This window comes from Xenopus laevis, chromosome 6L (genome assembly GCF_017654675.1).
Source record: "Xenopus laevis strain J_2021 chromosome 6L, Xenopus_laevis_v10.1, whole genome shotgun sequence".
NCBI classification, from domain to species: Eukaryota; Metazoa; Chordata; class Amphibia; order Anura; family Pipidae; genus Xenopus; species Xenopus laevis.
The window spans coordinates 75,034,944-75,057,946 of NC_054381.1; the positions used below are offsets into that span (position 1 = coordinate 75,034,944).

The following is a 23,003-nucleotide window of genomic DNA, read 5'->3' on the forward strand; positions in this document are numbered from 1 at the left end:
AACAGATATTAAACAGAAGGGGTTTTACAAAAAGGGAGAGGAAAATCAAATTAGAGGGCTAGTGGAGGAGAGAGAAGCAGAATGAAGTAAAATGATAATCACAGGAAGAGGCAAGAGAGGAAAATATGAAAGTACAAGAGCAGGAAAATCAGAAGAAGAAAAATGCAAATGGATAGTGAGAAGAAGAGAAAATAATAAAAGAAGACTGAGACAACAGAAACGAGTATGTGAATAAAGTGTTGTGCATTTTATTTACAGTTACACTGTTTTTGGTCTTGGGCCTCTGCTGCAGTTTGTGTTGGACCTGCAAATATCCTGCCTTGTGTTTGGTTCATTTATACATGGAGCTCTGTGTTTATCCTATTTTGTTTTCTGGGGGATTGATACATAAGGGTAAGGTCACACTGGGCGATTTGGGGAGATTTAGTCAATTGGTGACTAATCGCCTCGTATTTGTGGCGACCAATCTCCCCAAATGCCTTACCTCTGTCTTGCGCCGGCTAAAATGAAAAATTGCCTGCGGCATGGCACACGCATCGCTTCATATTCCGAAGTGGTGGCGACTTCAGAATATGAAGTTGAACAAATAATAAAAATGTTTATTTTGACATTTATTTGGGGGCGCTATTTTGTATTGGGTGGGCCCTTGAAATTAGGTTTCCTGGTGGGCCCCAGGCACCCCAGGCCAACACTGCTTTAAGTAACTGACCAGTTTCAGGGCAGGTGCAACAAGCGGATCTTTTGCAGAGTATTTCAAGAAAATATCCTTTGGCAGTATAGAAACAGCTGAACCTGTATCAAGCATCGGGTTAATGGGGTGTCCCTTGTTAGCTGAAGCAGTACTGACACTGACAGTGCATATGAATTTGTCTGGAATACATGTACCAGCTTTATCCACACTTAATACTGTAACATTTGTAGTAGTGTGTTGTGTTGAACTACGGCGAAAGCAGTATTTTTTATTTGTATTTGCTGCCATGGTTTTGCAGTGTGAATCCCTTTCCTTAGCACTGTATTTTGCCTGTGACTGTGCATTATTAGGCCACAGTGCTAAATTCACAATCTGTACATTCCCAGCAGTTCCCTGACTGAGAGTTTTAGCCTCTGGCACTAAAGTTTCAATTTGGCTAGCAACTGTAATAGCCTTTGCAAGGGTTAAATCCTGCTCTAGGAGCAGTCTCTTTCTAATGCGAGGTGAATTTGTTTTTTCGACTGTTTGGTCTCTAAGTATTTCATCTTAGAGACCAAACTCACAGGTAACAACCAGCTCTCTCAAAGCTGCTACACATTGTTCAGTGGATTCGCCATTACGTTGTCCACGTTGGTGGAATTTATACCTTTCAGCAACCACATTTACTCTTGGCGTGAAAAAGTTCTTTAAAGCAGTAAGAGCAGCTTCATAACTATCATCAGGTGATGCTAATGTATAGAATATACGCTGTCCCTCTGCTCCCAGGCAGTGAATAAGTAAAGCACGCTTTCTAGCAGCAGAAATCTCTCCTTGGTCAGCAGCAATAATGTAATTTTCAAACATACGGATCCAAGCAGTAAAAGGTATGGTAGGCTCACCAGGGTTTGGAAGAAAATCTGCAAGCTGCTGCAGAGGTAGAAGAACCATCCTTGTCACTATTTGTTATGTTTTGGGTAGCTGAGGCTGAGGAGAGTATAACAGTGCTTTATTAGCAGGCTCATGCAGCCATTACACAACAGTAACTTTCACTTTTAAGCTGTCAGGAAGTATGCACAGTATAAGTCTGGGCACAGTGACATCTACAGACCATTTATCTAAACACCATGCTCAACAATAGAATCATGCTTATGGCTCTAAATCCTGCAGCAAAATAAACAGTGTGTCAGGATCAGCCGGGACTTGAACTGAGGTGCTCCCTGTGTGCTGCACCTACTCCATGAGCCACTGGAGGCTCTTAGGGCTGGTCCTGTTCCCTATGCTATAGATTCGGGTGTTTTCCCTGTCTATTCTTGTCTCCTACCTGTTCTCCACCCACCTTGTTTCCCTCATGTGTTTCCCATTCCTCATCGCCATCCCTTTATAAACCCAGCCCTGAGCCTTGTTCAGCGCTGAGTCATTGTGTGTGTTCCTGTACCCCTGGCATGACCTGCCAACCTTTTTCCTGAGTTCCTTGTTCCAGAGTTCCTTGTTCCACAGTACCTTCCTGGGATCCTGGGATCCTGGGACCTGATGATTTCAAGTCATAGGGATGTGACAACCACTGGTTCTTTTTGCAGCCACCTGTACTAGCCACACAACTTCCTGCTGCCAAGAGTTTGGGGTTATTTATCATAGGTCAAGTTGTGTTTTCCACAAATAAATTGAGTTTTTAAGTGTATTTTTCAGTCAAAAAATGATTTTTGGATGAAAAAACTCTAAATATCTGAGATTTTTTTAAGCTGTCTGCCAGTAGGCAAGGGAGGTAGGTACATTGGGGCAAATTCTATGCGCCAAAAATGCGCTAGCGACGGTTTCGCCGCACTTCACCACACTTCGACAGGGGTAGTTTCCCAGGGCTGTGCAAATTCACGAAGATCCAAAGCTGCGCACAGGTTACCGAATGGTTGCGCTATCGATAATACGATAAGCAGTCCGAAGTTACACTAGTGATGCCTAATTAGCATACGGCGTGCAGTAAAAGTACAATGGATGTGTATGCTGCAACAACTCCATTACACTACACAAGGCCAGGGAAACTTAATAAAATTTAATAGAGGTCTTATATTGCCCTACACATGTGGACACTGTATAGTTTAGGTGTCACATGTAAGGGGGAAGGAGGGTACCCCAAAAATTTACGATCTTTTTCAGCCTATCACCCAGTAAAAAGTAAAAAATGCCAGCTTTTTTTGGGCTTAGAAAAATTTTCTACAATTTTTGAAGAAACTCCTATCTACTCTATTGAACTTCGCCTGGTCTTAGCTGGCAAAGTCAAGTCTGGAGCAAGAGGTAACGTTCAGTAAAATCCGGGAGTCAGTGAATTAGCGTAGTTACGTCCTTTCACCTGGCGTAAGGTTGTGAAGTAGCGCTAGAGCATGTCTACTTCGCTAGAGAATTTACGCCAGGGACCATTAGTAAATTTGCAAAGTGGCAAAATGACGTCACGCTGTGTTTCCCCATTGTGTTTCCATTGTTAACCATCATGTGTGATGTTAGGGGGCTGGTCATGGGCCTGTATTAGGTAAATGGCATGGGCCACGTTGGGAAGTCCCATTGAGTCACCATAGAGATCTCCACAGGAGGAGAACAGGCAAAAATCGACACAAAGGGTCATTTACAATGGAAAATTGCTGTTGTGGTAGACAGGGAATTCGTCAAAAATTACATTAATTAACTGTATTTGCCTTCAAAGCTGCACCTTACACTTTCATAATGTGTAGTAAATTCAGGATCTGAAAAACATGTGGGAAAAATTAAGCCAAGCATAGTAAGGGGCATGAAGGAATTTTCAGATGCCAATTCCCATTTTTTTAAATCCACAATTCAGATTTTTCCCCCCAGAAATGCAGTGTCTTTGCAGCCACGAAGGAAGTTGCTCCTGCCACAACCCATTGTGTGTACCCTGAAATTATCACAATGTTCAGGGTGGCAGTAGCTCAAGGGTTACCCAGTGTTAGACGCACTTGCATGCAACACATCATAGCAGACTAGATGAACACAATAGTGCTAGCAAAACTATACGTAAGAGCAAAGAACGTATTTGGATGAAAGTATCTTTATTGAATAGTGTTAATATGTGCAACATTTGCAGCTATTTTAGAGAAACTGCAGTATCTCTTTACAGCAGCACTAGAACAGATTTAATGATAAGATGATCACTTTTCAAGGAGAGGTAGGTCTGGTAGCGATCGCATGACCTTATATCGCACTATGCAAAATTGGGGACAGAAAGGGGTGAGCTGTGCAGACTTATAGTAACTATAGGGGGTTATTTACCAAAGATGGAGTTGTGTTTTCTCCAAAAAATTTAAGTTTTCGAGGGTAGTTTTCAGTAAAAGCTTGAATTTCTAGGTTAAAAAAAAACTAATTTTTTTGAGATTTAAAATAAAACTTTAATTTTTGAAGATTTATTATGCCCCGATGCTGGAAATAGCTTGAATCTGAAAATACTCCAGCTAAATCCTGTTGAGGTCATGTAGAAGTCAATGGCAGAGGTACCTTGAACAATTCAAAGATGTTTGTAGCCTTGATGATGTTTGGGTTTTTTTCAGTGGTTTTCATTTGAAAATGCGGTTAATTCATGTGATCTGAGGTTTTTTTTGCCGAAAACTTGATCAATTTGAGTATTTACGTTTTTCACCCCGATTACACTGATTCAACTTTTTACATTTAAATTTTTTTCAAAAATTAAAAAAAATTTGAGTTGTGAGTTTATTCGAGGTATAAAAAAAAACTTTAACTTTGATAAATAACCCCCATAATATTGATATATTGTGGGTATTGATACCCACAAGTTACATAGCACCTTACAATAATTGTATAAATTAATATAGCTGTGTAAGGAAAGTAAAATAAGCGGCACTGTTACTCAATAACTACTCTGGATAAGACCTCTAATTCTCAGGGGGTAAGACCTAGCAATCTGGAGTGGGGGTATAATACAATGTAACCAGTGGTATTAATAAAGAATGGGTGCCACTGGTTCTTGAACAATCAACCAGAACTAATTTATTATAATAAACTTGAAGTGTCTCTGCGTCCAGTCCCTGTGTCCGTGGGATTGCGCTACTGCCGCATGTGCCCCACGGACCGTCTCTGGCGAATTTTTAAGTTGAAGTGTCTCTGCGTCCAGTGCGTTACCACAACAAAATGGCGCCCAAGCCCACCATAAAGCGACAAACTCAGTTCTACCATCACAATTCAAAAATAAACAGCTGGCACTGAAAGGGGCGGTGCTACGTGCAACACACCCTGCCCACATCAACGGCCAGAGCATTAAACCCGCCACGCCAACAGTGCCCACCCACTGCCTCTTCCATGAACTATGGAGGCTGAACCCCATCTCCGTCTCCTGATTGGTCGAAATGTCCTGAAGGGCGGCGCTCACAGTAATAGGTGGGGACGTAGTAAATCATTGTGTCAGGACCATGCATGTCCACACCTACTTACAAAGCTGCAGTTGACGGCCCGTGCAGGTTGGGAGGTGGAGAGTATAGAATTTGTAAGCATAAAGTAGCCAACGAGGCGGGGAATAGGGGGTTAGAGACTGTAGTTGCTCGGTGAGAGACTGTGAACATCCAGTCACTGCACTTCCTTCCCTGAACCGTCTCTGGTGAATTTTTTTTAGATAATAAAGTTGAAGTGTCTCTGCGTCCAGTCCCTGTGTCCGTGGGATTGCGATACTGCGCATGTGCCCCACGGACCGTCTCTGGCAAATTTTTTTTAGACTAGAACAATTCTGTTTTTATAAATGTTTGACTACATATGTTCTAGTGCCCGTTAATTTAACGGGCTTAATGTCTAGTTTATTATAACAATTTAGAAAGGAGAATAGCAATTCACAAATGTATACTCACAATGAAGACTTATTGGTAGCGCATTCCCTCTGTAAAGCTGGACATAACGGTGTATGCAGTCCACCCAGAGTTTCTCCTGTTTCCTCTAGAGAGAATGCTTAGTGGAACCCAGGTGGGTGTCTATTTAGTCCCTATAACCTGTCTCTGGTTCCCTGACTGGTGACAGGATCTAGCTACCCCTTACTAGTCTTGTCCTAATGCTGCCTCTATTGAAGAGCCAATCCACGTAGGAGAGTGGAGTTTTGACACATGCTTGGTCATTATATATTATTACATCGCACCACCTAGTGGCCACTTGGTGGGGGTCATGCAGTGACCCAGGAAGGGAAGAATTACTCCCTCCATTAGACTATGGGCCCCTATAGTGGCCAAACCTTGGGGGAATGCACTATAAATGGGGAACACAGTTATCAGTCCCCTACAGCTGTTTATTACAGTTTCAGAATTAAATAACACATTTACCATGTCTTTAATGAACACATAGTTATTTAATTACAATAAATGATTTTGTGGTGAAAAACTGCTTATACATTTATCAGATACTAAATATAATATCTGCTTGTAATACACTTTAATTTTCACATGAATCAGTAAAAAATAATAATTTCTATAACAGCTGAGAAAAACATCTGCTATATGAAATCTAAAATATTTCATGAATATTCCCCAGGATGTTGGAATCTGTAGCTAAAAACATATCACTAATTCGATCAGAAAATCTGGCTGACAATAGCATAATGTTCGAAGAACAAATTTCTAGATATATTAAATAAGAATATGTCAAACCCAAATTTAGAGATGTGGGAGTTCTGCCACAATAGGTAGAATTGAGCCTTTTGTTTCCATGATGCTACATAATGAATTGCACAATCACTGCATACTCCAAGCACCAAAGTGATGGAAAGTCAGAGGCTATGAAATGGGGAAAATATCAGATTTTTTGTGAAAATTATTAGTTTTGAATATTGATTTAAATTGTACAATCTTATCAAATCATTTTTTTCGTTAACTTATATTTTTTATTTTTGGATATAAAAGGCGATAAACATTGCAAATGGAACATTCAACATTGCATAATATCAGTATTACAAAAATTGCTGTCTCATGGGCAATCTGCAATCAATATAATGAGAGGGCCAAATTATGTAAAAAAGAAACAGAGTACAGAAAAAATAAGGAGAAACATTGCAAATTACTAACATGCATTTGTATATGGATGCTTATACCAACAATGTGTATATGTCTGTGAGACAATCACTTTTTTTTGCAGTTTGGCTTTATTAGGCAGTTGGCAGCTGGGTATTACAAATCTACCTACAGTCCTACGGTCAGACAATGCAGCTCCCATCGGTCCCATATGTCCTTTTATTGTTCCAGTCTATTATGAAGAGTGGCAATGCCATATTCGAATACCTTGTTGGTGTTTACCCTTTTAATTAGTTCTGCAAGGGTAGGTGCAATTGCAGGTTTCCATTTGCTTGCAGTGCCTAATTGTGTTGCTCTGTGTATCTGGTTAACCAAGCTTTGGCCACTTTTAGAGAGATTTTCTAGAGGATCGCTTTGTGGTGCTCACTGGAATAGCCCAGGGCCGGTGCTGTTTTCTGCTGATAGGAGCACCGGCCCGGGGTTTTAGGTAAGCTAATACAATTACTTGAGTTGCCTAACATTTGGCACCCCCAAGTGGAAGAGGACTTTCCTTCTCCTTTAAAGGTGAAAACCCCCTTTAACAAAATACAAGATAGGGAGTTCTATGTTGAACTCCTGGATCATTACTACTATAGAGATGCTGAACCTTTAGGTTGGTTCAGCATGTAAAATATAGCATTTCTAGCCATATTTACCGTTAGGGTTCAGTTCTCTTTTAAGAAAAGACCACTATCAAGCACGGTGGCCAATGCACTAATGGAGATCTCCTAGTGTGGACAGCTGCATTGGGGTACACACATTTGCTTAATGAGTGAGGTGACTATAGCACTCTATAGGGGACTTTTCTTAAAAAAATACTATTGTTTCCCCTATCTGCACTGAAAGCACTGTTAGCCTGCGATCTTTAATTAGCCTTCCCAAACTCGAAAGTCACCCTCCGCCTATGGCCAGTTTCCTAAGATGGATTTTTTCTCGATGGATTCCACTGGACCTTGCTACAATGCTATTGGGGAAACCTCTTCAGCTTCTTCTTGCTTCTCGCAGCTGCAAATGTGCCTTAGAGTGAAGAGCTGAACTTTAACAAAAAAATCGACTATTTCATTCTACTGTGCATGCGTCTGCCTGGGGAAATTTGAAGAAAGAAAAAGCTGGAAGAGGATCGCTCCCTGGGCCGGGGGAAGTTTTCTGCTGATATGAGCACCAGCCCAGGGTTTCAGGTAAGTCAATACAATCACTTAGGGGTGCCTAACATTTGGCACCCCCAAGTGGAAGAAGACTTTCCTTCTCCTTTAAATACATTTTTAGTATGATGTGGAGATTTGCAATCAATTTTCATTTTTTATTATTTGTGGTTTTTGAGTTATTTAGCTTTTAAGTTAGCAGCTCTCCACTTTGCAGTTCCAGCAATCTAGTTGCTATAGTCCAAAATACCTTGGTAATCATGCATTGAATTGAATAAGAGACTGGAATAGAATATAAGAGGCCTGAATAGAAAGATGAGTAATACAAAGTAGCAATAACAATGCACTTGTAGCCTTACAGAGCATTTGTTTTTTAGATGGGGTCAGTGACCCCCATTTGAAAGCTGGAAAGATCCATAAGAAGAAGGTGAATAACTCTAAAACTATTAAAAAGAAGAAATGAAGACCAATTGAAAAGTTGCTTAGAATTTGCCAATTTATAAAATACTAAAAGTTAACCTGAAGGTGAACAACCCCTTTAAGAGTGTCATTGACATGTACATGCTCAGCGAGCTTTGAGCAGCTGTTTAGAAGCTAAGCTTAGGGGTCGTTGCAAATCAGGAAATTAGGTTGCTCTGTTATATAAGCTAGTACTACAGGACTGCTGATTAAATTCTGATGCTAATTGTGCTGGTTTGTACCAATAATCACAATTATGTACTAATCAGCCTTATATTGCAATATATATATGTATATATACAGTATATTATGTGTCTGTCCCTAAACACATCTGTCCCTGTTCACGGCATGTGCCGTGAATGAAGATGGGGAGCTACTAGGAGCTAAAGGGCTGTGGTTGCCTTGGGCTGGTACAGAAGCACAGAACATCATGTACAACATTTCTGCCTACTTCTTTAGTTAGGCTTTAGTTCTCCTTTAAAACAAATATTATTGTGTTCCCCATCTGGAGTGTCTCTCTGATAAAATAACTAGTTCTGTGTACACTGTATAACATCCCTGACAAACATAGAAAAATAAATGCAGAATAGCATATGTCAAATACATTTTGTGAACCTAGTGGAAGCTTTCACCTAAGAAAATATATTTTCCCCAAAATATAAAGTCATGAGATTACATGAAACTGATACAGACTTGGGCTAGTCTCTCTAAATAAAAACCACACAGCAGTGTTTCCTTACTTAATCTCACCTCACTGTCCTCCTCCCTGTATTCCATCGTAACAAGCACATCTTGGCATGTGAATCAGGGCAGGAAGGGGTAAAACTGCAGCAAATTGACTCAGATTAAATACATATTTCTAACCATGGGTTAAAGGGAGCTACAAATACATGTTAAACACACAGCAAATCATTGTTCCATTCTCATTGCTTATGTTTCTGAATGTATTTGAAGTCTTTCAGTGACATCCTAAATATATATAAATGACAATGGGGCAGCCTGGTTTGTGGAATAAATAAATATAACTACTTGGGATCTCTTACACTCACTGCAGTCCTGTAGATGTTGCACAAGTTGGCTATAGCTGAAGTTTCATTTAGCATACACTGCTGCTTCCAGGAAGATCAGCTCTGAGCTCTGCAGGTCCCGCCCCCTCCCTCGGTCAGCTGATCTCTCAGCCTGTGTGAGACTACAGTGAGCTGCAAGTGAAACAAACTCTCTGCTTTTTATTGCATGGTATGGCTGTGTGTGAATCAGTCTTTCAAATCCCCAAGTTTTAAGGACATTTACCCTGCTGGGTTGGGGAGGCTTAGCCTCCCCAAGCCTTTATTAAAATCCGCCCATGAAACTGGCTATTTCTTTCCATAGACGCTGGATAATCGTGCAGTCCCAAAAGATATGTACCAATGTTCCTTGTGTTCCACAACCCCTCCAGCAGGACGAGGGTGAGTCTGAAAAGAGTCTATGAAGCTTGTCCGGAGTGTGGTACCAAAAACATCAGAATCTTAAAGATGTGTTCCTTTTTGTTTGACACGTACTCATCCTTCTAGCATTCTCCCAAATGTTACTCCAGTTTGCCTCAGATAGTGGATGTGGAAGAACAGCTTCCCATTTGTCCATATACTTATGTCTGCCCTGAGGGCTATCCAAGGGGAAGTAAGTATATTGTAAATGTTTGAAATTAGGCCCTTTTGTGGGAGGCCTTTTCTTGCTAGGATTTCAAATGTTGTTGGGGAATGAGATTTCACAAATGTTTCATATGGTTGTATAAAGTGGTGCAGCTGGAGGTAATCCATAGTGCTTTAGACTGACGTGAGGGGCCTTGTCTTTTAGTTTCTGGGACGGGAACATTGAGCCATCAAAAGAGTCCAGCATCTCACTCATAGTATAAGCATGGATTTCCCTCCATCTTGTGTAGCAAGAGGTGGCCATGCCTGGAGGGAAGCTCGGGTTCCTTAGCTAAATTGTTTTTCCAGACCATTTACATTTGAGCCTTTTCCAGATTGACAAGGTGGCTTGTGTTGTTGGTAACAGGAAAGTGTTTGTTTGACCACGGTGGTAGACCAGATTGCTGAATTGAGATGGAAGTCCGTGGTCACACAATTTTCAATTTGAGCCCAAATGAGATGCAATGACCAAATTGACCATGCAAGTAACGCAAGTCTTAATTGTGTTGCTTCATAATACTTTTGTATGTTAGGTACACCCAGACTAACTACTGACAGGAATATTTATTTAGCGATTCTATGCCTCCAGTGGTCCCAGATGAAATTATGGATCAACATTTGAATATCTTTCAATTTCTTAGTAGGTAGTATTACTGGTAGTGTTATGAATATATATATATATATATATATATATATATATATATTAATTAAAATATATTAATTGATACATATTTTGGCAATATATTCATTTTCAGTTCTGTTAATCTGCATTTTAATTAATATTTACTGTACCCTGATTATTTAACACACAGTTTAAATTTTAAGGGCCAGTAGTATCAAATAAAGATATTGGTATACATAGTTTGAGTGGGTTTGTGCAAGTATGTGCATTGGATTTCATTTAGGGGTTTGAACTTGATGGATTTTGGCCTTTTTTTAACCCAACTTAACTATGTAACTAAAACAACAAAAGATTTTTATATCCTGTACATGTAATTTAAAGACTAATTTTCTTGTTCAATATGTTGTTTTCTGGTCTGCCGTATTTGTTATCTGTTGGTTTGCCCTTATTTATTAAACACCTCAAAACTCAATATAATGCATGAAAATTCTCATTCTGCTCATTAGTTTAAAAATCTCAGTTTCATTTTCAAATCTCAAAATAAGTCTTGAAAACCAATTGCATATGCATACACATTAATATTTATGCTAACATCCACTGATGTAAAACAAATATGCTCTTGCCTGTTCCTACCATGATAATATAATTTCTATTAACAATGTGCCCTCAAGTTTTCCCATCCTGGAATGCAGTCACAAGTGTGAGACTGAGTGAAGTATTTTGAAACGTCATTTAGAGACTGAGTGAAGCATGATATTGTTTTATTGCATGTTATTTCATAACCAATGTCTGCAACAGTTACCTTTTGTCATGACAATATTGTATTGTTAAAATGTATGTATTTATTTAAAGTTCATTGCAGCTCATTATTCAGTTATTTGTTTGTAACCCCAATTTGGGTTAAATAGACAAATACCAACTAGTGTGGTAGCTTTCGCTAAATGGAAAGAGCACGTGCTGATGTTGTTGGACTATAACTCACTACTGCCAAAGGTGTAAAAGAATAGAGTTGGATGCCAGGGGTTCTGTGCAAAACAGTGGAAAAGGATTTATTAAATTATAAAGTGCCACAGGGTTATAATACTCACACATGAGGTAGTCATAATACATGCCAGGTACATCAAGGGTGTAGCAGATACAGCATAGAAAGACACCACTGAAGGAATAGCACGGGGAGATGAAAGTATCACCTTCCAGGTTGTCAGTACCTCATTTAGCCTGGATCCCCTACAGTAGACGTGGAACAGGGATAGAACAATAACCGGATTCGCCTGTCAGTACTGCGGTCCCTTCACTACAGGCAAGCAGGGCCAGAGGGAGATCTACTCCCTTCTATCCTTCTTGGTGGAGCTTAAAGGAGAAGGAAAGCTCCAAGACAGTTTATTGCCAATAGAATAGCCACAATAGTGCAAGCTAGAATGCTATATTTATTCTGCAGAATGCTTTACCATACCTGAGTAAACAGCTCTAGACACTGTCTCTGTTTGTTTAGGATAGAAGCTGCCATATATGCTTGGTGTGACATCACTTCCTGCCTGAGTCTCTCCCTGCTTACTAACAGCTCTGAGCTCAGATTACAGTAGGGATGGGAGGAGGGAGGGGGAGAGGAGCAAACTGAGCATGCTCAAGGCCGTGCCCTGGAGGTTTAAGCTGAAAACAGGAAGTCTGATACAGAAGCCCATGTGTACACAATAAAAGCAAAGAAACGTGGTGTTTCTTTTGACAGAGGACTCAGAGCAGCATTACTTTGAGGGTTTACTGGTGTATTTATATAGACCTTTCTATAGAAATTTCACCACAAAGCAACACTTCACTGGGCTGTGCAAAGAACCTTGTACAAAAAGTTAGGTTGAGACCACATGTACAATCAATAGCATTGCCTGATTCAGCATGGGAAAAAATTGCTATTGATATTTTCAGTCCTTTTACAGATGCTCCTATAGACTGTAGATTTGCTATAATCTCACACTTGGTAGTGGGTGTGGTGAAAAACAGGAACAGGTCAAAATAAAGTCTTTACCAGGCAGGCAATGAAAAGCTGGAACAAAAACACAGGAACAAGAAATCTGGAACTTGGAATCACAGGAACAAGGCACAAAGGCTATCCAGGAACAGACAAAAACATTCACAATGGTTTATAAAGGGCAGGTGATTAGAAAATACAAAACACATGAGGGTAACAAGAAGGGAGGAGACCAGGGAGGAGACAAACTAGCAACAGGTAGAAATACAGAACAACAAAAGACACGATCAGGACCAGCCCCAAGAGCCTCCAGTGGCTCACATGGTAAGTGCACTGAATTAAACACCAGTCCCCAGAGTTCGAGTCCCGGCTGGTCATTACACAGAAATTGCATTTGTTTCTCATATAACATCAGCTACAGCAATAACATTTCTGTTTACAGTCTTCAGCAGACAAGGTAATCCAAAGGAGTTAATATCAGACAACGGACCACAGTGTGTCAAAAGCTGAGTTTGAATTCTATCTGAGAGAGGAATATTGTGCATAGGAAATCTTCAGTGTATTACCCCCAAGCAAATGGAGAAATCGAGCGATTCAACAGAAGTCTGAAAGAAGCACTACAGACAGCAGATCTTACTGGGAAATCTTGGCAAAGTATTCACAACAGAGTTCCTACATAACTACAGAGCAACATGCTATGCAACAACCCAATCACCTCCAGCTGAATTATCACACGGTAGACAGATGTGCATGTTACATGTTGCAGACATCAAACGTGTACAAAATACTGTGCCTACAAAATCATCTACTGCTGACATTTTCAAACGTCAACAAGCCAAATGTAAGGCTTATACTGACAGAAAATGCGGTAGAGAAGTACACTTTCAGCCTGGATCTTTAGTCAGAAATAAGAAACCAGGAATACTGAAACAAGGACAATCTAAATTTACTACACCTTTTGAAGTGAGACGCCAGTGAGGACCACACACATATTAACTGTCTGATGGACGCATATGAAATGCAAGTCATCTAGCTCCTGTTAGATATGACTTTGGAGAAGCTCCATTTGATGAAGGACATTTCCCTACTCCTGATGCCAACTGCAATAAGCCTGAAGAAAGTGAACCTATAAGGCGTACTGAGAGAATCAGAAAACTACCTGCCTGGACCCAGGACTATGTGATGTGAATAATGTATATTATTGCTTTAAAATGCATTGTTGCTGTTTATTATAGTTGACCAAATGCTTTCCTACTGTAGGGGGAATATGTGGTGTTTATACAAATGGCCTGTAGATGTCACTGTGCCCAGACTAATACTGTGCATACTTCCTGACAGCTTAAAAGTGAAAGTGGAAGTTACTGTTGTGTAATGGCTGTCTGACTCTGCTAATAAAGCACTGTTATACTCTACTCATCCTCGTCTACCCAAAACATAACACCTATCATTTAAAAAGCATATGTTCCCATATGGATGGTAAATGAATGGTTCCTGGAACCTGGCAGTTGGTAGGTTTTAGTGAAGAGAGAGCCCTGTTGCAAGTAAGGAAGAGGGACCCTAAATCAAGGCCAACAAGTACAAATTACACAGTGCACACCTATATTTTTAATGAATGATCTCTCTGGGCTTCACATCCCACCTGACAGTAACTTGGAACATTAAAGGGGAACAATCACGAAAATGAAAATGTTATATAAGCTTCATCTGTACCGTTTCTGAAATAATCAAGTTTATCTTCACCATTCCACTCTCAGCATCTGTTTCTCTTCATTCTCTCTTTATGCAGGAGTTGGGTGTCAGATATTCATTGACAGTTAAATCCAATTTATCTTATAGGGGGTCCTTTTGGCTAGAGGATGTATTAGAGCTCACTCTATTAAAATCACCAGACATCATGTCTCTCTATATGCAGGTTTTGATTAAAAGGCAGTTATGTTGTTAGATTTTGTTTGTACTAGAATCAGTTATTTGAGTGAGCTCTAATTCATCTGCTAGGAAAGAGATCCCCTACTCTATAAGTTATATTGGATCTAACTGTCAATGAATATCTGTCACCCAACTCCTGAATGAAGAGAAACAGATGCTAGGAGAGGGATAGTGAAGATAAACTTGATTATTTTGAGATGATACAGAATTTTTAATTGATTGCATTTAGAAAGTTTCTTATTTCAGTATGATGAAGCTTATGTTAAATTTCTATTGGCCTATAGAATACAATAGCTTGCATGTATAGTGTCATTCCTGGACACCTAAATACTGTAAATTGCATATATTAAAGGAGAAGGAAACAAAAAAAATAAAACCTAGTTCATTAGGTCTGGCATCAGGCCCCCTCCTCAAACGCCAAATTAAAAATGGTCATTTCATAACTGCTTTTGTGCACAGGTGTCTTGAAGTTTCCCTGCTGTTTAAAGTTCGGTGCCGCCATTTTCAAATAGGCGCATCACTTCCGGTTAGGCAGATGATGATGTTGAAAGAAAAGAAAAAAAACAGGACAAAGTATCTATTTAAAATAAAGGCATGCGTATTTCCCTTTATTAATCTGCATTACTACAGACCTCAGTCAGACAGACCCGAATGGTGGCTTGCTTGATATATGGTTTAGCTCTGCTCCCCAGCTCCTGCGCTCGCTGACAAACTGTAAATTAAACCAGAGCAAGCGCAGGAGCTTCAAAGCTTCCCTTTGTTTCCAAGCTATGAGGAAGCAGGAGCGCGATTGGAGCTTGATTTAGTGAGGTGGGGCAGAGAGGTCAGCAAAGACAAATGGCTGCATCACATGGTCATAACGTCATTGCTTGACAGGGAACCTACAAGATCATCATGCGCAGGGCACTGCTGGGAACTATTGCGCATGCGTGTGCCCTATTGAGCCTGATTTCTGGACTGCAGCATGGGTATGCTTTTATATACATGTTTCAACTTTTTAAAAAAACAATTGCAGCACAAAGTTTAATGAAAGAACTAATGAGGGAATGCTTGGTTGTAAAGGGATATGCTTTTCATGGTCAACACTTAGAGCTTAAGTTGATTTTAGACTTTCCTTCTCCTTTAAGATGAATATAACATATGATTTAAGTAAGGTATTTGGCCTTTCCTATTGCAGGTTAATAAGTCATGTTAAATTAATAATCAAGTGAAGTGACTGTGATCTGTAAATGTCTAGGAGCAACTGCAATTCTATCATGAAGTAGCAGGTCACACAAACTCTCAGTTGGAAAATTGACCACCTAATTCTACCTAGTCTTTGGAAGCAATCTCAGCACAAGACTTCAACAGGATCTTAGCAACAGGAATATAAGCAAAACCCATCAAAAATGTTCCAATTAGCTGTTGTAGCAGCAAAGGGTGGCCACATTCATATAAATACCCTTCATTTAAAGGGATACTGTCATGGGAATTTTTTTTTTTTTTTTAATGAATCAGTTAATAGTGCTGCTCCAGCAGAATTCTGCACTGAAATCCATTTCTCAAAAGAGCAAACAGATCTTTTTATATTCAATTTTGAAATCTGACATGGGGCTAGACATATTGTCAATTTCCCAGCTGCCCCAAGTCATGTGCTCTGATAAACTTCAATCACTCTTTACTGCTGTACTGCAAGTTGGATTGATATCACACCCTCCCTTCCCCCCCCAGCAGCCAAACAAATGAACAATGGGAAGGTAACCAGATAGCAGCTCCCTAACACAAGATAACAGCTGCCTGGTAGATCTAAGAACAACACTCAATAGTAAAAACCCATGTCTCACTGAGACACATTCAGATACATTGAGAAGGAAAAACAGCAGCCTGCCAGAAAGCATTTCTCTCCTAAAGTGCAGGCACAAGTCACATGACCAGGGGAAGCTGGGAAATTGACAAAATGTCTAGCCCCATGTCAGATTTCAAAATTGAATATAAAAAAATCTATTTGAGAAATGGATTTCAGTGCAGAATTCTGCTGGAGTAGCACTATTAACTGATGCGTTTTGAAAAAACATGTTTTCCGATGACAGGACTTTAATAATGAGATCTGCTATACATGCTAGTGACTGCATACTTTTTAGCCACATTATGCAAGTACTCAAGTACCTGCGCCAGATGGTATGTGCAATCTTTATTTTGTCCTTGGACTGGACACAACAGAAAATTGGACTTAGATAGAGACTAAAGGACCCTTGGTCCACAACGGAATAGGTTGTAAAAACCAAGAAACCGAGTATGCTATGTCTACAAATACAAAGGAATACATAATGTGTAAAATATAGGGACACACTCTGTACCCATACTTGGATTATCAAATCTTCATATTTTCAAACTTAGCTTGGTTAATATTAGAGCAGTGCAGGGCACTAAGACCCATAATTACTGCACTCAAGGATTGCAATATCCCCTATAAATGGAGTTTCCCCTTTGCACTCATTGCCACAAAATTCAAAAAACAATTTGCACTATGGGAACCAGCAGAGGTGGAAGCATTGTGCCAGGCTCTTGACCTTCCCATACAGGACCCAACAGACTCGAAAGAACTGAACGACGTTGGGTTCACACTGGACATGATACAAACATCTCACTCATGTCATGTAGATGGGGAAACATCTGCCTCTTACAAAGCTTGAGCCTAACCAGAGCTGCACCTATGCAACGACTGTACACCAGCAGATGATAATCAGTATTGAAGCCAACAGAAGTATATCTCGGAAACTCCCCCCCAAAATCTTGCCCATGTTTAAATACTCCAGACACTGAACTCATATCTATACAATGCCTGGAGACTTTACACAATTATATATCTCAGTGAATACCACCACCAATCCAGACATGCTAGACCTCCATTAAGGACCCCACTACTAGTACCATCCAAAACTCCAATCAGAGGACCCCTCCCCGATACCAGACCATTTTCTCACAAGAGCAACCTGAGAAACTAAGCAACCCATTTACCTACTGAGAACCTACCTGCTGGACTTGGACTCAGCTCACACACAATAAATTTACTTCAAAAACTGACAAGTTGTCAAAACTCATGTGTAACTTTCCCTTTTGACCCTATTCCCATTGTTCATTTTTTTCCACACCCTCCCTTTTATCTTTCTATGATTTCATTCCAAAAAAAAGAGAAAAAAAGAAAAGAAAAGAAAAGAAAAAGAGAAATTAAAAAGTGAAAGAGGAGAAAGAAAAAGAAGAAAAAAGATAAATAAACTGCCACCCTTTCTTTCCTTTTGTTTCTAATTGTCTATTGCCACCATAATTATTACTTACAACTCCATTGTATGCTGAACTTTTCTTATGCAATTTGAGTTTTCAGGGTTTTCACCCAAAATTCACTGATTCAAGTTTTTCATATACGAGTCTTTTTATAAATCAGAAAACATTCACGTTGTGACTTTATTCGAGGTATAAAAAACCTCACAAACCTCTAAAACTCTACTTTTGATAAATAACTTCCCTAGTGTCCTTTAAACTCATACGAATTGCCCTTGATACAATAAAACACCCATAAGGACATCCCCTTGAGTCATTACACCACCAACACACTTAAACTTTATAATGCTCGTGTGCGGGGATGGGAGCTACTCTCCCTTGGCCCAGACCAAAAACATATGCCACCCCAACTATGCCTTGGCCTAAGAGAGTGGGACACCCCACATATTTCCAGGATACACTTTCTATTGCTAATTAAAGTTCAGGACTGGACTAGCCAGTTCCCACTTGTTATAGCTTTTAAACTATTGGTAAACTGTTGGACTTTCTTACAAAGTTTGCTATCTCTTTTCCTATACTCTCTAGCACTAAATCAGGTATCCACTCTCTAATGCCCTATACATTACACACATTATTTTTTTATTGGTGCTAATTCTCAGCATCACTGAGCACTAACATTTATGTGAAACTTTAATCCCTGATGCAAATTGCATTTGGGAAAAAATATTCAGACAATTATTTCCCACACTGGCAGAATTACAAATGCATTTTTAAATAATAAAACATCTATACTAATATACAAACATATAAATAGAATTAATAAATTTTTGTTGGCCTTTTAAATTCTACTGTAATGTACAGTATCTATACACATTTGTGGTGACATAATCTTATGAAATTCTATATGACTTGGAAACTGCAAACTGAACATATGCATAAAAACAGACCTCAAAACCAAAAAGTGCAAATTGACGTACAATGCTTGTCAGTGCATCCAACATGTTAATAAAAAATGTTTCTCAAAGGGCTACAATAATCAGAACAAGAAAAGACATAGACCAAAATCTGAGGATTAAAGTACAAGAACCCTAAATGTTTTTTTTCATATTCATTGGATTAAATGCTTTGTTGGCTATTTACATAATTTTACTCAAGATCTATTTAATCTTTTTTGAGGTGAAGAATCACATAAGAAAGGTTTTAAATTGAAATATTCCTTCCATCTTCTGTGCAAAATATTTAGTACATTTGTAAGCTAAGCAGCAAATCTAAACACACACAAAGATGGATTCACTTCAAAAATGCTATTAAATTAGTAGGTCCTCAATAAACCTTGTCTTAAAAAAAAAAATATAAATGTATATATATATATATTTTTCTCATTAATATTTTTTTTGTTATTGTTGTTTATTGGTTATGTATTGGTTAAAGGATAAGGAAAGCTACAGAGGCATTTTATTGCCAATAGATAGCTGCAATAGTGCAAGATAAAAAGTTCTAGAAGCTCTCTGCTTGTTTAGGATAGCAGCTGCAGTATTAGCTTGGTGTGAAATCACTTCCTGCCTGAGCCTCTGCCTGCTCACTTGTAACTCTGGGCTCAGATTACAGCAGAGAATTGGGATAAGAGGAGCAAACTGTCCTGATTTTCACTGGACAGTCCTGATTTTGACAGCTCAGCCTGCAGTCCCAGTTTTTTACTGAAATGTCAAACATTTCTCTTTAATCTCCTGCACTGATGCCAGAAAAGGATACAATGTTTCTTAATTAAATAAACTTTTGTCAGAGAGCCCAGAATACATAGCACCTCAATTTACAGTAGTTACAATTATAACTAATAAGATAGCAGGTCTCTTGGGGGAACTGCTACTTGCAGCTTAAAGGAGAATAAAACTGTAAAGTAAAAAAAAAAACCTACTCCCCTATCCTACTTAGACCCTACCTCCCCCCCCCCCCGAGCCTAGCTGCTACCCTGGGCAAATGCCCCTAACTCCTTCCTTAACCCTCGGTGCAGATTCTGTCCAGTGGAGTTCACGGCATTCATATTCCGGCTCTTCGGTAAACATCAGAAAGAGAGTAGCGCTTCGCCAAATTCCACGACTTTTGGTGCATGCACAGTTGTCGTGAGACAGAAAATTGCTCCAACTGTGCATGCACCGATATGGCACTTACTTCCCGAAGACTACCAAAGAGAAGAAGATGGCTGCCGTAAACTCCGCTGGATAGAATCTGCATCGAGGGATAAGTAAAGAGTATAGCAGCTAGGCTATACGGGATAGCAGCTAGACTGGGGGAGGAGGGAGGGGGGTCTATGTAGGGTAGGGGGTATGGTTTTTTTTACTTAATGGTTGAATTCTCATTTAAAGGGCAATTTCACCTTCATTAGCAAAACTGTAATAAAACATGACCCTAAAACCCCCAGAAAAGAAGCCCAATGGTGAGCCTGGTACAGGTGGAACAGAGGGGCATACGACTGAGGGGCGTAGTGGTGGAATAGTAGGGGTGGTGTGAGGCATTATGGGACTTGTAGTCTGGAGGGAGTGAGCAGGAAAGGGGGCAGGGGCTTAAGGCTTAAATAGGATGGAGAAAGTGCGGGAAAACCCCTTTTATTACCTGAGACTGCAGAGGACACAACAGTATCCCACCCTCCCATCCTGTAGAGATGGGGGGGTGGTAAGTCGCAACTTTGCATAGAGGGCTCCCGTACTGGGGGTAGCCAAAAAGGGGGGGGCTATAAGGTTCAAGTGAGGTTGGTATTGATAGGCCTAGGGCAAGGCTTAAGAGCAAGGAGGCACAGTAAGAGGAAGTAGGTGGCGGAGGCTTAGCCTTAGGCAGGTTAACAGGTTTGATCAGGAAGGGTATTGGGAAGTTATTGTAACCATTGTTTATTAGTATTTGTTATATGCAGCCTTCAGCGGCTAATGTTTTTTGTATACAGATGTCAACATGTGATTAAGTGTTATGATAATGTTGTTATGTTTATTTGGTTAACTTATAATAAGTTATTACAATGTTATTAATAAAACAAGCTGCGGCCTTTTCACCCAAGATTTTGTGTTCGGAGTAATTTATGGAGTGGGGGAGGGAGTTTTAATTGTGGAACAACATCAAGCCATACTTCGGTCATGTGTTCAAACTTTCCATAACCTGCCACAACCCTGCATGGTATTTAGGGGTGCGACCACAAAATGGGGTGGTCAACAATTTTTGCTGCAATACACACCACATATTTTTGTCCCTCTTTGCATTTTCCAAATGTTCAGAGCTATGTATATGGTTTGTTTACAAGCAATCGGGCTATTGTTGCTTTTTGTGGATGTGTACAGAGCCAGATTTCAAAATGATGTAAGGGAGGTGCCCCTCCCAACCCAGGCTCATGACCATTTGCACCCCCTTCTGCTTGCAGACATCACCCAGCTCACCTCTCTCTCTCTCTCTCTGGTGGTTAATATAGTATACAGTATTCCAAGCATCCAAGTATTCTTATATTTGCCTCCTGTGTGCACCCGACTATATATACTGTATATGTGTCCTTTCCTCTTTTTTTGACAATGTAAATAAGTCCTTCTCTCTTTTTTAATGTCTTCATCTTTTTTCGGTACTGTATTTTTAGCAAGCGGGCTGCCAATGACACAAAATGGTATTCTAGTCAGACAATAGCTTGAACAGTGACCGCAATGAATAATAGAAGAGATGGGCCAACGCAACCATTTGCCTTTTACATAGCATGCCCAGGATATACATGTTAGATACCTGAAAGTACTTACAGCCTATTTGATGGAAACTGCTTTTTAAGTTAAATATATCCTTTTGTTCATTCAGGATATATTAAAATATTATAAAATGCTGTTATTTATAACATGAGCTTTTTTAGTACATGGAAAGATAAATGTCATTACATACCTGTTCTTTAACAGAAGCAAGAATAGCTGATGTTGTTTCTGTTTCAGAACCATCTCCATTGGATGTATTCAATATAGGACTAAGGGAACTGGTTTTCTCTGAACATGATGGTTGGTCTGGAACAGGCATCGCTCCTATGATTGGAAAAATATATTATCTTTTAAATATTAATCTGTATAAACATGTAAAATTATAGACAATGAAATGTGAAATTAGTTTAAGCATTCCCCCATGAGATATATATATATATATATATATATATATATATATATATATATATATATATATATATATATATATATATATATATATATACTTGGTAGTTGTCTAAATTGTAGGCTCATGCTTGTTAAACCATTCAAGTAACATTTACTCATGAAGCAAATATATCATAAAAAACAGCATGACCTATAACATAGGTCTACACCACCATTTTGAAAAAACATTTTTTAGAAACTCACTTTAATAAATTGCCTCAATATGTGCATTCCCTATTGCATCTATGCTTGTAGGTATCTTCCAAAAATAGCCCTTTATTTGAAATTCGAAGTTTTTTTAATTCGAATCCTTCACTCGAGCTTTGTAAATCTGCCCCTTAAAGTGGACCCGTCACCCAGACATAAAATTCTGTATAATAAAAGTCCTTTTTAAATTAAATATGAAATCCAATTTCTTTTTTTTATTAAAGCATTCATAGCTGTTGTAAACGCATTTAAAAATATCAGCTGTCAATCAAATATGGTCTGCCCCTCCTCTATGCCAGTGGCATAGAGGTGGGGCAGACAATTACTTTCACTTTCCATTCAGCACTTCCTAGATGTCACTGCTCTCCCTGCATTCCCCCAGCTCTCTTAACGATTTAATTGTGTAACCAGGACATGGGGATGGACATTGGGTCCCTGTCCCCTCGTGCACAAACAAGATTCTGAGATGATACAAGGCTTCTCTTAATAACAAGTTCCACAAAATGGCTCCTTCCTGGTTGCTATAATTATGAGTTCCCAGACTGATGGAAACAATATTCAAATAATTTATACAGTGTAATTAAAGTTCATTTTGCTTGACTAACATGATAAAATAGGATTTGGAATAATTTTGTTTGGTTGACGGGTCCCCTTTAATGTTGACGCAGAAGAGGACCTACAGTGGCCTGATATGGCATACTCCAACCACTCTGCATTAGTCAAGCTTTTAAAACTGCTATTTCTATGAGGAAGATCATTGTTGCTATGTTATGTTCTTTCTTGTTTGCTGATAGGTTTCAGTAACAATTATTGAAAAAATAACATCTCAAGAATTGAAAAAAATAAAAAATATATACCATTTATCAAATCACCCCACCAATTTTTTTTCTT

General features: G+C 39.3%; 1 protein-coding gene across 9 annotated transcripts in view; it reads right to left on the reverse strand.

The window, feature by feature from the left end:
* The window catches only part of LOC108718510 (catenin delta-2), a 757,810-nt gene that overhangs the window by 572,095 nt on the left and 162,712 nt on the right, over window positions 1-23,003 (reverse strand). For all 9 annotated transcript variants that reach the window (XM_041566188.1, XM_041566184.1, XM_041566181.1 and 6 more), the window contains exon 2: window positions 21,649-21,782. In XM_041566188.1, the coding sequence (XP_041422122.1) occupies window positions 21,649-21,782 (134 nt within the window). The remainder of the gene's footprint in view (window positions 1-21,648; window positions 21,783-23,003) is intronic.